This window comes from Hypanus sabinus, chromosome 11 (assembly GCF_030144855.1).
Source record: "Hypanus sabinus isolate sHypSab1 chromosome 11, sHypSab1.hap1, whole genome shotgun sequence".
NCBI lineage: Eukaryota > Metazoa > Chordata > Chondrichthyes > Myliobatiformes > Dasyatidae > Hypanus > Hypanus sabinus.
In genome coordinates this window covers 2,713,935-2,727,857 of record NC_082716.1, presented here as the reverse complement: position 1 = coordinate 2,727,857, position 13,923 = coordinate 2,713,935, and the positions used below count along the sequence as shown (strand labels likewise).

The 13,923-nt window shown below is 48.5% G+C and overlaps 1 protein-coding gene across 3 annotated transcripts in view; it reads left to right on the top strand.

Annotated features, from left to right (window-relative positions):
• tnni3k (TNNI3 interacting kinase) overlaps positions 1 to 13,923 on the top strand; it is a 170,237-nt gene that overhangs the window by 88,051 nt on the left and 68,263 nt on the right. For all 3 annotated transcript variants that reach the window (XM_059983675.1, XM_059983676.1, XM_059983677.1), the window contains 7 exons: positions 2,676 to 2,780; positions 2,891 to 2,985; positions 7,495 to 7,644; positions 10,188 to 10,274; positions 12,276 to 12,332; positions 13,664 to 13,756; positions 13,838 to 13,895. In XM_059983675.1, coding sequence (XP_059839658.1) covers positions 2,676 to 2,780; positions 2,891 to 2,985; positions 7,495 to 7,644; positions 10,188 to 10,274; positions 12,276 to 12,332; positions 13,664 to 13,756; positions 13,838 to 13,895 — 645 coding nt within the window. The remainder of the gene's footprint in view (positions 1 to 2,675; positions 2,781 to 2,890; positions 2,986 to 7,494; positions 7,645 to 10,187; positions 10,275 to 12,275; positions 12,333 to 13,663; positions 13,757 to 13,837; positions 13,896 to 13,923) is intronic.

Here is a 13,923-nt window from a genome sequence, read left to right as displayed (position 1 = left end):
ATTTAGTCACTAAAACTAGAGTGACTAAAGGTTAAAAGAAAAAGATGGCAGACCAATGTGGTTGACCTGTCTTATATTCCATAAATAAGAAATATTCCATTCAAATTTCTAGATAAGAGTTGAACAATCAGATAGTCCCTATTCACATAGTACAACACCAGAGAAGCTTCCAGAGCTTTCCAGAATGATAAAGGTATATAGCCACGAACAGATACACCAAGCAATTGCATATACACACTGTGACCACTAGGAAACATACTAAACAATTACTTGTATATAGGTACTTATATAAAATACAAAGGGGCATAAATTGTTAAACTGCAAAGAAAATGACAATTAAACCATGTAATCTAACATGGTGGAGTGCGGAAGAGTAGAGCGATCAGGGAGTACAGTCCATAATTCCTTGATCATGCTGCCACTGTAGATAGGGTTGTAAAGAGAAATTTTGACACGTTGACCTTCATAAATTAAAGTATTGAGTACAGGAGATAGAATCTTGGGTTGGAATTGTATAAAACATTGGTAAGGCCTAATTTTGGAGTATTGTGTCCAACACACACAAAATGTTGAAGGAACTCAGCACCTATGGAAAAAGTATACAGTTGATGTATTGGGCCGAGACTAAGCATCAGTGATTAGAGTGGACAATGGGAACCTACCTGTTCCCCACTCTGTGTGCAGACCTATTTGTGGGTTTGGCATAGGATCTGACCCAATGAATATGGTAAAATCTGATTTTCCACAGAGGTGGTGGGTGGTGGACTGAGTTGCCAGAGGAGATGGTGGTAGAGGTGAATACAATTGCAATGTTTAAGGACCCTTGGACAGAAACATAGATAGGAAAGGTCTAGAGTGATGTGGGTCAAACCCAGGCAAATAGGACTTGCTTGGATGGGAATCTTGGTCAGCAAGGTTAAGTTGGGCTGAAGGGCCTGTTATGTGACTGTGTTGTGTGCTATGTAACATTTACTGGGAGCGTTGTATGCAAAGGACCCGAGGGATTGTTGAAGATCCCTGCAACCCATCCCACAGTCTCTTAGACTCACTACCATCAGGAAGGAGGTACAGGAGCATCAGGGCTAGGACTGGACTGGGTAACAGCTTCTTCCCGCAGGCTGTGAGACTGATAAATACCCTGCCACCACCGAGGTCTCATCGCTAGGACAGCGAGCTGTTTACTCTCTACTGCATTTTGAATTAAATTTTATTAACTGATTTATGGCAATGTTTTGCTTTATGTGCTGTGTGGGATCTATGTTTTCTGGGTGCACCGTGGTCTAGAGGAATGTTGTTTCATTTGGCCAGTCAGATGACAATAAACTTAACAAGTAGGAAGGGTCTCAGACCCTGGTTCTGAGCCAGGACATGTTGGACCTCATTCAAGCTGGCAGGAAGCCCCTTCTCCCATGAGGGTGTGGATGGTTCTGTATTGCTCTCATCCCACAAAATTACCGCTGGTCTGAAGGTCAAAGCTGAGACTGCTCCGTGTTAATATTGTAAGATATTAGGCCATTTGGCCCATTCAATCGTGCTATCCCTCTCAACCCCATTTTCCTGCCTTCGTCTGTAACCTTTAATGCCCTCACTAACCAAGAACATGTCAACCTCCACTTTAAATACACCCAATGACTTAGCTTCCACAGCCATCTATAGCAATGAATTCCACAGATTTGCCAACTTTTGCCGAAAGAAATTCCTCCTAATTTCTGTTCTAAAAGGATGTCCCTGTATTCTGAGGCTGTGCTTTCTGGTCCTAGACTACCCTGCTATCGGCAACATCCTCTCCACATCCACTCTATCTGGACCTTTCAGTAATCAATAGGTTTCAATGAGATACCCCCTCATGCTTCTAAACTCCAGCGAGTATAAGTCCAGAGCTATCAAATGCTCCTCATGAGGTTAAACCTTTCATTCCCTAGAGTTGGTAATCAAGAGGGGCTCTGGGGGCAGTCCTGTTCCTCCTCTTGGGCTAAAGGCCCCTCCTAACTCCACTCTGAGCAGGGGGCTGGAGACCCAGGTCTGTCCCCTTCAGCAGTTCCAATGAGCAATTGCAAAGGAGTTCCATCTGGAGGACAGAGGGAATGGGTGGTAGGGGGTGGTCAAGGGGGGTAATGGTCTAGGGAGGAGGAGGTGGGGGTTGGAAAGGGTCTGGTATGAAACCAGAACACCAGCACGAAGGAGAAGGGCTGAGCTACCTTCAAGTCTCCTGTGATGGCAGACAGATCAGGATCAGAATCGGGGTCAATATCACTGGCATACAGTATGTTATGAAATCTGTTGTTTTACAGCAGCAGTGCATACAATATATAATAAAAACTGTAAATCACAGTAAGAAAATTAAATAAGTAAAGTGCAAATGAGAAAGAAAAAATATTGAGGTAGTGTTCATGGGTTCATTGTCCATTCAGAAATCTGATGGAGGGGAAGAAGCTGTTCCTGAATCATTGTGTGTCTTCAGGCTGCTGTACCGCCTCCCTGATGATAACAATGAGAAGAGGGCATGCCCTGGCTGATGGGGGTCCTTAATGATCGACACTGCCTTTTTGTGGCATCGCCTTTTGCAAGTGTCTTGGGTGCTGGGGAGGCTAGTGAGAACCTAGGGCTGAATAGCCAACTGGTACTGGCTTGACAGTGTGTGGGTGGAGGAGTCACTGCTGCTGTTCATCCTTCAGGGCCTGTTACAATGGTAAAATGGAAGCGGCCACTGAACTGATCCGCCTCTCGGGGACAGAGAGCCTGACCAAGGAGAACATCTTCAGTGAAACCTCTTTCCACAGGTGGGTGTCACTCGGTCAGAACCTTCAACTTTCCACCTTCCACCTCAGCCTCTTCCCGGCATCCCAAGTCTGACCACCCGAACTCTTATCCTTTCCCTTCTTGTCTGCAGCTCCTGCACCTATGGCAAAAACATCGAGCTGGTGGAGTTTCTAATCAACCAGAACGCCATGAGTATAAACCACCAGGGGAGGGACGGACACACTGGTGAGAGAATTTGTGGTGTCAGTGAGTCCTCCTGCGCACAGATATGCCCTTCGGCCCATCATATTCCTCCCACCCATCCCCCCCATACCAACCCAATTCCAGCACTTGGTCTGCACCTTTCCCTGCCTTGCTGATTCAGGTGCTCTTCCAGATGCTTGTTCAATGTTGTGAGGCAATTTGCCTCCACCTTTCCAGAATCCAACCCCTCTCTAGGGGCAAATACTCGGATCTTCACTCAGTGTCTTCCTGCTCACACTAAGTTTCTCCCTCTTGGTTTTGGACACCTGGACTTAGTGACATCCAGGTAAGCCGCAGAGTCCCTTGCAGAACACCACTGGTATTAGATCTCCAGCTAGAATCACATACTTCACCACTTCTATGGCCAAGTCAATTTTGAATCCGATCCACCGAGTGTCCATGAACATTGATCTTTCTTGTCAAAGGCCTTGCTAATGTCCATGTAAACAACATCTACTGTCCTGTCCTCATCTTCATCACCTCCTCAAATAAAATGTTTAAGGAGTAAGACATGACCTTCCTCACACAAAGCCATGCATGTTATCTCTAAAAAGTCTGTGCTTTTCCAGATGTAAGCAAATCCTATCCTTAAGAATTAGTGGAATCCTTGTCGCTAATCATTAAGAATCACCAGCCCATTGTTGCTGGTTCATTCTACTGCATTTCTTTAACAAAACAAAAACATTGGCCCAGAGGGATGGAGGAAAACCAAAGCTCTAGCGAAAGACGAGACAAAGATCTTTCAACACCCCTGCAGTCTCCTCCCTCACCTCTCTCAATAACCTGGGATAGATCCCACTGGCCCTGGGGAATTAGCCACTTTAATGTTCTTAAAGGGATGCAAAGCCACCACATCCTGATATCAGCAGCCTTGAGAATCAGCACCTCCTCCCTGATCTCCCTCTCCCTTATATCCTTCTCCTTGGTGAATACATAAAGAAATTATCATTTAGTTCTCCCATCCGCATCATTTGGCTCCAGGCATAAATACCCCACTTTCCCCTTGAGTGGTCCTACCCTCTCCCTTATGAATCTAGTCTTTTGATGAATTTATAAAATATCCCAGGATTCTCGATTCTCCCCACCAAGGATACTTCAAAGTCATTCTAACCCATCCTCAAATTCAACTTTAATTATCATTCAACCACACATGAATATAGCCAAATGAAACAATGTTCCTTTGATGCCAAGGTGCAAAACACATTACTAATAGAACACAGTACAAATAGCATAGATGGTTACGATTACAGGAAAGAAAGTTGCAAAGAAAAATAGTAATAATATAGCCCATCCCTGAGTGACATGACTAAATTGATGGTAAACACACACAAAATGCTGGAGGAACTCAGCAGGTCAGGCAACATCTAGGAAAAGAGTACAGTTGACCCAAAACGTCAACTGTGCTCTTTTCCATAGATGCCACCTGGCCTGCTGAGTTCCTCCAGCATTTTGAGTGTGTTGCTTGGATTTCCAGCATCTGCACATTTTTTCCAGCATCACATTGTGATTAGATTGCTGGTATGTTGTCCTGGTCAAGCTTGTCCTTCCACTGAGTGAGCACTGGAGGGCAGCACAGAGCGAACATTAGAGAGCCTGATTCTCTGATGCCCTGTTTTAAGTTCTCTCCTGATGTCTTTATATTCCTTAAAGCCCCTATCTGATTCCAGTTTCCTAAACCTTACATATGTTTCTTTTTCCCTCTTACATACCTGTAAAATGAAACATAGATGCTCAGGACTTTTCTTAATCTTACCAGGTAGTGATATTTCAGTCCTCTTTGCTCTCCTAATTTCTTTTTATATGGCCCCTTCACTTAGAATCAGAATCAGGTTTATTATCACCAGCATGTGTCGTGAAATTTGTTAACTTAACAGCAGCAGTTCAATACTGTCTTCTCCAGTCAGTCCTACGCCACACTGATATCTCCAGTGAGTCCTCACTGCTGGTGCTGCAGTCTTCAGTCTCTGCCTATACTCAGGGAATAGAAGTACAGCCAGGTGATTAGAATTCCTGAAGTGAGGGCGTGGAATAGTATGTAATGGTAGTGTAACAATGATCCAGTTTCCTCAGGTATTGCAAGCGATCTGTTGATGGTAATTGTTTAGTGACTTTTTCAAACTGGCCTGGTTAAAATCCCCAAAACGACAGTGAAGATGTTAGGGTGTGCTGTTTCGTGCATGTTGCTCAGATTATCTAAAGCCTGATTGACAATGGCCTGAGGTGGAATGTGTGTGGTATTCTGCACTCTGACAGAATTCTACACAGCTGTGTACCTCCACAAGCTTCCTTGTCTCCTTACCCACCCAGTGATATTATTTTAAATGTTCATTTAGAGATACATATAGTAACAAGTCGATTTGGTCCAATGGGCCTGCACTGACCAATTACACCCACGTGTCCAATTAACGTACTAACCCCTATGTCTTTAGACAAGGAAGGAAACCCATGCATTCAGGAGAAGAACATGCAAGCTCTTCACAGACAGCAATGGGAATTGAACCCAGGTTGCTGACGCTGTAAAGCGTTAAGCTCGTCGCTATGTTACTGATATCCCTTTGATATCTGTCGTACCGGGACTTGCTATCACTCACTCTGGACCATTTCCCGCAATCCCTGTAATCTCCATTTCCTGCACTCACTTGGAACATAGAACAGAACACGACAGCACACTATAGACACCTCAGCCCATGATATTGTTCTGACCTTTTAAAGATCAATCTCATTGTTCTCTCCTACATAAACCTCCATTTTGCTATCATCCATGTGCCTATCTAAGAGTCTCTTAAATGTCTCCTCTACCACAACGTTCTGTGCTCTTACCACTCTCTGTGCAAAGCTGCTACCTCTGGCATCTCCCCTATACTTTCTGCCAGTCAAAAGAAGGTTTTAATTTTGATTCCAAAGAATGCGATATGAGGTCATTCTTACCCTTGGCCATTAGGTTCTATAATGAGTCAAACTATAGCTTGGGATGTGATCAGCTCCTCTTTGTTAGACTGTTTAAGGCAACTTATTAGAAACCTAGAAACATAAGAAAACCTACAGCATAATACAGGCCTTTCGGCCCACAAAGTTGTGTCAAACATGTCCCTACCTTAGAAATTACTAGGCTTACCTATAGCCCTCTATTTTTCTAAGCTCCATGTACCTATCCAAAAGTCTCTTAAAAGACCCTATTGTATCCGCCTCCACCACTGTTGCCAGCAGCCCATTCCACACACTCACCGCTCTCTGTGTTTTTAAAAAAAACCTTACCCCTTACATCTCCTCTGTACCTGCTCCCAAGCACCTTAAACTTGTGTCCTCTTGTGGCAGCCATTTCAGCACTGGGAAAAAGTCTCTGACTATCCACACGATCAATGCCTCTCATCAACTTGTACACCTCTATCAGGTCACCTCTCATCCTCCGTCGCTCCAAGGAGAAAAGGCCTTGTTTACTCAACCTATTCTCATAGGCATGCTCCCCAATCCAGGCACCATCCTTGTAAATCTCCTCTGCACCCTTTCTATGGCTTCCACATCCTTCCTGTAGTGAGGCGACCAGAACTGAGCACTGTACTCCAAGTGGGGTCTGACCAGGGTCCTATATAGCTGCAACATCACCTCTCGGCTCCTAAATTCAATTTCACAATTGATGAAGGCCAATACACTATATGGCTTCTTAACCACAGAGTCAACCTGTGCAGCTGCTTTGAGCGACCTATGGACTCGTCCCCCAAGATCCCTCTGATCCTCCACACTGCCAAGAGTCTTACCATTAATACCATATTCTGCCATCATATTTGACCTACCAAAATGAACCACTTCACACTTATCTGGGTTGAGCTCCATCTGCCTCTTCTCAGCCCAGTTTTGCATCCTATCAATGTCCCGTTGTAACCTCTGACAGCCTTCCACACTATCCACAACACCCCAACCTTTGTGTTATCAGCAAACTTAATAACCCATCCCTCCACTTCCTCATCCAGGTCATTTATAAAAATCACGAAGAGTAAGGGTTCCAGAACAGATCCCTGAGGCACACCACTGGTGTCCGACCTCCATGCAGAATATGACCCGTCTACAACCAGTCTTTACCTTCTGTAGACAAGCCAGTTCTGGATTCACAAAGCATTGTCCCCTTGGATCCCATGCCTCCTTACTTTCTCAATAAGCCTTACATGGGCTTGTCAAATGCCTTGCTAAAATCCATATACACTACATCTACTGCTCTTCCTTCATCAATGTGTTTAGTTGTTTATTTATTCTTTCTTCTTTTCTAATGTTTGTATATTTGTGCACATGTAACGATGCTATGACACGGTAATTTCCTTTGGGATCAACAAGGCATTGATCGATCAATCCATCTATCAGCTTAAATCATGCTCCTTGCACTGTGTTCACTGAGAATGCAAGTACGTTGCTGTGTAATATGAGGGGTAACATTGATAGACTGGAGCATAGGTGGCTGTGCTGGCTTTGCTGAGGGTCACTGATCTCAATCCACACCAGGGCTGCATAGTGCCTGCTACCATGGCCATATTCGGCTGGTACAGTTCCTGCTGGATAGAGGGGCTGACATGAACCTGGTGGCGTCCGACCCCAGTCGCTCCAGCGGAGAGAAGGACGAGCAGACGTGCCTGATGTGGGCGTACGAGAAAGGTGAGTCACTGCCAGGAGAGACGGTCAGTGGCTACAGAGGGAGATACTGAGCTACAGGCTGACAAGAGTGATTCAGAGACTTGGGCAACCCCAGTGCCAAAGAGGTGGTATAGAGGGAGGGTCACACTGTGGGAGGGGTGGTACAGAGGGAGAGTCACACTGTGGGAGGGGTGGTACTGAGGGAGGGTCACACTGTGGGAGGGGTGGTACTGAGAGAGGATCACACTGTGGGAGAGGTGGTGCTGAGGGAGGATCACACTGTGGGAGGGGAGGTACTGAGGGAGAGTCACACTGTGGGAGGGGTGGTACTGAGGGAGGGTCACACTGTGGGAGGGGTGGTACTGAGGGAGGGTCACACTGTGGGAGGGCTGGTACAGAGGGAGAGTCACACTGTGGGAGGGGTGGTACTGAGGGAGGGTCACCATTGTGGGAGGGGTGGTACTGAGGGAGGGTCACACTGTGGGAGGGGTGGTACTGAGGGAGGGTCACACTGTGGGAGGGTTGGTACTGAGGGAGGGTCACACTGTGGGAGGGCTGGTACAGAGGGAGAGTCACACTGTGGGAGGGGTGGTACTGAGGGAGGGTCACCATTGTGGGAGGGATGGTACTAAGGAAGAGTCACACTGGCAGGGGTGGTATTGAGGGGGGTCACACTGAGGGGGGTCACACTGTGGGAGGGGCAGTACTGAGGGAGGGTCACCATTGTGGGAGGGGCGGTACTGAGGGAGGGTCACACTGTGGGAGGGGTGGTACTGAGAGAGGGTCACACTGTGGGAGGGGTGGTACTGAGGGAGAGTCACACTGTGGGAGGGGCGGTACTGAGGGAGGGTCACACTGTGGGAGGGGCGGTACTGAGGGAGGGTCACACTGTGGGAGGGGCGGTATTGAGAGAGGGTCACACTGTGGGAGGGGTGGTACTGAGGGAGGGTCACATTGTGGGAGGGGCGGTACTGAGGGAGGGTCACATTGTGGGAGGGGCGGTACTGAGGGAGGGTCACATTGTGGGAGGGGCGGTACTGAGGGAGGGTCACACTGTGGGAGGGGCGGTACTGAGGGAGGGTCACGCTGTGGGAGGGGTGGTATTGAGAGAGGGTCACACTGTGGGAGGGGTGATACTGAGAGAGGGTCACACTGTGGGAGGGGCGGTACTGAGGGAGGGTCACACTGTGGGAGGGGCGGTACTGAGGGAGGGTCACATTGTGGGAGGGGTGGTACTGAGGGAGGGTCACACTGGGAGGGGCGGTACTGAGGGAGGGTCACACTGTGGGAGGGGTGGTACTGAGGGAGGGTCACGCTGTGGGAGGGGTGGTATTGAGAGAGGGTCACACTGTGGGAGGGGTGATACTGAGAGAGGGTCACACTGTGGGAGGGGCGGTACTGAGGGAGGGTCACACTGTGGGAGGGGCGGTACTGAGGGAGGGTCACATTGTGGGAGGGGTGGTACTGAGGGAGGGTCACTGTGGGAGGGGTGGTACTGAGGGAGAGTCACACTGTGGGAGGGGTGGTACTGAGGGAGGGTCACACTGTGGGAGGGGTGGTACTGAGGGTCACATTGTGGGAGGGGCGGTACTGAGAGAGGGTCACACTGTGGGAGTGGCGGTACTGAGGGAGGGTCACACTGTGGGAGGGGCGGTACTGAGGGAGGGTCACACTGTGGGAGGGACGGTACTGAGGGAGGGTCACATTGTGGGATGGGCGGTACTGAGGGAGGGTCACACTGGGAGGGGCGGTACTGAGGGAGGGTCACACTGTGGGAGGGGTGGTACTGAGGGAGGGTCACACTGTGGGAGGGGTGGTACTGAGGGAGGGTCTGTGGGAGGGGTGGTACTGAGAGAGGGTCACACTGTGGGAGGGGCGGTACTGAGGGAGGGTCACACTGTGGGAGGGGCGGTACTGAGGGAGGGTTACATTGTGGGAGGGGTGGTACTGAGGGAGGGTCACACTGGGAGGGGCGGTACTGAGGGAGGGTCACACTGTGGGAGGGGTGGTACTGAGGGAGGGTCACACTGTGGGAGGGGTGGTACTGAGGGAGGGTCACTGTGGGAGGGGTGGTACTGAGTGAGGGTCACTGTGGGAGGGGTGGTACTGAGGGAGAGTCACACTGTGGGAGGGGTGGTACTGAGGGAGGGTCACACTGTGGGAGGGGTGGTACTGAGGGAGGGTCACATTGTGGGAGGGGTGGTACTGAGAGAGGGTCACACTGTGGGAGGGGCGGTACTGAGGGAGAGTCACACTGTGGGAGGGATGGTACTGAGGGAGGGTCAGACTGTGGGAGGGGTGGTACTGAGGGAGGGTCACACTGTGGGAGGGGCGGTACTGAGGGAGGGTCACTGTGGGAGGGGTGGTACTGAGGGAGAGTCACACTGGCAGGGGTGGTATTGAGGGGGGTCACACTGAGGGGGGTCACACTGTGGGAGGGGTGGTACTAAGGGAGGGTCACACTGTGGGAAGGTTGGTACTAGGGGAGGGTTGGTGGTTGTTTCACTGTAAATGCCATTGTGGATTGGAGAATTTCACAGCTAACGCTGCTGTTCGATCTCCAGGCCATGATGCTATTGTGACCTTGCTGAAACATTACAAACGGCCTCAGGATGAATCTCCCTGCAATGAGTACTCGCAGCCTGGAGGAGGTGAGTCTGGCAGAAAACCTCCTTCCCAGAATTAGATCTAGCATATGTCATGAAATTTGTTTTGTGACAGCAGTACATTGCAATACATAATAACTATATATATATAGGAAAGTTTCCAAGGCGCAGGCCTGGGCAGGGTTGCATGGGAGACCGGCAGTTGCCCGTACTGCAAGTCGCCCCTCTCCAAGCCACCAAAGTTGTCCAAGGGAAGGGCAAGGGCTGATACAGCTTGACACCGGTGTCGTTGCAGAACAATGTGTGGTTAAGTGTCTTGCTCAAGGACACAACACGCTGCCTCAGCTGAGGCTAGAACTAGCGACCTTCAGATCAGTAGACCAGCACTTTAACCACTTGGCCACGTGCCAACACAACAAAATATATAAATTAAAACTTTTTAATATATATAAATTAGATAATTAGTGCAAAAAAAGAGCAAATAAAGAAAAAAGTAGTGAGGTAATGTTCATGGGTTCACTGTCCATTCAGAAATCTGATGGTGGGAGGGAAGAAGCTGTTCCTGAAACGTTGAGTGTGTGTCTTCAGACTCCTGTACCGCCTCTCTGTTGGTAGCAATGAGAAGAGGGCTTGACCTTGGTGGTGGTGGACTTCAGTTGATGGATGCCACCTGTTTGAGGCATCACCTTTTGAAGGTGTCCTCAATGCTGGGGGAGACTAGTGCCCATGATGGAGCTGGATGAGTTTGAATCTTTCTGCAGCTTTTTCCAATTCTTTTCAGTTGCCCCTCCATATGAGACGGTGATGCACGCAGTCAGATGCTCTCCGTGGTACATCTGTAGAAATTGTGCACACATTAGCAATATTGAAAAGCATCTGGATAATTGCATGGATAGGAGAGATTTAGAGAACTGTGGGCCAGATGTGGAAAATTTGACCAGCTCACAGGGCAACATAAAAGCAGAGACACCCCAAATACTGCAGCTTCTGGGAATCTAGAGCAACGTACACAATGCACCTGAGGAGCTCAGCCTGTCAGGCAGCATCTATGGATGGAGTAAACAGGCAATGTTTCAAGTCAAGACTCTTCATCAGGACTGGAAAGGAAGAGGGAAGAAGGTGGGAGAGGGGAGGAAGAAATACAAGGTGGCAAGTGATAGGTGAAACCGGAAGAAGAGGAGGGGTGAAGTAAAGAGCTGGGAAGTTGATTGGTGGAAAAGAAAGGGCTGGAGAAGGGGAATCTGAAATGAGAGGACAAGAGACCATGAAGGCGGGGGGGGGGGGGGGGGCGGGCACTGGAGATGGCGGAAGTCACAGAGAATTATGTGGTGGATGCAGAGTTTTGTGGGGTGGTGGGTGAGGACAAGAGGAATCCTATCTCTGACAGTGTGGCAGGAGGATGGGGTGAGGGCAGATGTGTGCAAAAAGGAAGAGATTTGGGTGAAGGCAGCATTGATGGGGCAGCAAGGGAAGCCCCTATCTTTGAGTTGTTCTGAAATGAAAAGCCTTATCCTGAAAGCAGAGAGAAAGGAATTGAGAAAAGGGAATGGCAGTTTTACGAGTGACCGGGTGGGAAAAGTTATAGTCAAGATAGCTGTGAGTATCAGCAGTTTTATAAAAGTTATCAGTAGAAAGACAGACTGTCTCCGGAGATGGAGATAGAGGGATTGAGAGAGGTGTCAGAAATAGACCAAGTAAATTTGAGGGCAGGGTGGAAGTTGGAGGGAAAACTACGTAGAACAGTCAATGTTCCAAACCTACACTGGTTACGCTGCCCAACACTATACACTATACTACACTATCCTACACTATATTGCTGCTTCTTCCTGCACCCATGCTGAGCTAGTCAATTTCATCGACTTTGCCTGCAGCTTCCAAGGGAAAGGTGCAGGATGTATTCGGAACAGGAGGGCTTGGATTATACGGACACGGAAGCTGGAGGGAGGAGAGGAGGGACAGGAGGAGTTTCGGGGATGGAGGAGTCAGCCTGAGTGGACTATTTGAGTCCATGCATTTGGTGTAAAACCAGCCTCCTCTCTCTTGCAGACGGTTCCTACGTCTCCGTTCCATCACCGCTGGGGAAGATCAAGAGCATGACGAAAGGTGAGTGGAGAGAAGTTTGTGTATCGCCTTCTCTCAGTCACCATGGTAACCACATATTTCCTCCACATCACAAACTCCTGTCCTCCACTGGAACTTCATGCCTCTTGTGTCCAGATCACTCAGCACAAAAGCCAACCTATCGGCTCATCAAGTCCATAATGAGCATCGCCCTGATCCTCTGACACCAGTCCGACACTGATTCCATTTTATTCCTGAAGAGAGGTCTCAGCCCAAAGCATCGACTGTTTATTCATTTCCATAGATGCTGCCTGATCAGCTGAGTTCCTCCAGCATTGCTCAATGTTTCCAGCATCTGCAGAATCTCTTGTTTAACTCATTTTATCCTTCCCCATATTCCCATCAACTACCCCCGGATTCCATACCTCACCCACACACTGGGGATAACTTACAGTGAACAATTAACCCACATCTTTGCATATGGGAGGGAATCGGATCACCCGGGGAAATCCATGCAGTCACATGGAGAACGTACAAACTTCAGACAGACAGCATTGGTGGTCGGGATCAAACCTGGCTCTCAGGGTCAATGAGCACTATCTGCTGCACTGCTGATTTATAGCAACGTACAGGGTTGAAATTGACTGTTTCATGCCAGAGTCTCCTCCCTTCACTTCTTAGGCTCAGGAGAAATGAGGATGATAGGATTAACATATGAGGAGCAACTTGCGGCTCTGTACTTGCTGGAGTTTGGAAGAATGAGGAGCAATCTCATTGAAACCAGTCAAATATTGAAAGGCCTAGATAGAGTGGATGTAGATGATTCCTTCCACATTCCAGACATATGGGTCAGGGCTAGTGAGCTGTGGGCATGCTACGTTGGCACCAGATGCAGGGTGAGCAGATTCACTGAGCCTCCAGCGCATCCTCAGAATGCGTTGGCTGTTGATGTAAATGATTCATTTCACAGTACATTTCAATATTTTATGATCTAGTTGAAACCTATTGAATATTGAAAGACCTAGATAGAGTGACTGTGGAGAGGATGTTCCCTACAATGGGGGAGTCTAGGACCAGAAGACACCAATTCAGGCTAGAGTGACATCCCTTAGAACAAAGATTAAGGAGGAATTTCTTTAGCCAGAAGGTATTCATGGAATTCATTGCTGTGGAGGCCACCTTATTGGGCGTCTTTAAAGCAGAGGTTGATAGGGTTTTGATTAGTCAGTGCGTCAAAGGTTATGGGAGAAGGTGGGAGAATGGCAGGAGGGATAGTAAATCAGCCACGATGGAATAGCAAATCAGACTTGATGGGCCAAATTACCTAATTCTGCTCCCACGTCTTATTGCGATATGGTCTCTCTCCCTGGCAGAGAAAGCAGACATCCTGCTCCTTCGAGGCAGCCTTCCATCTCATTTCCACCTACAGCTGTCTGACATCGAGTTCCATGAAATCATCGGATCAGGTCAGGAATGCCAGTGGTGGGGGGGGAGGGGGGCTTCTGTGGAAGGTGACACTGACGTGTTGTCTGCTCTCCGTCCCTTAGGTTCCTTCGGCAAGGTTTACAAAGGAAGGTGCCGGAATAAAATTGTTGCCATTAAAAGGTGAGATGCCACTTGAAGCAGCGATGTT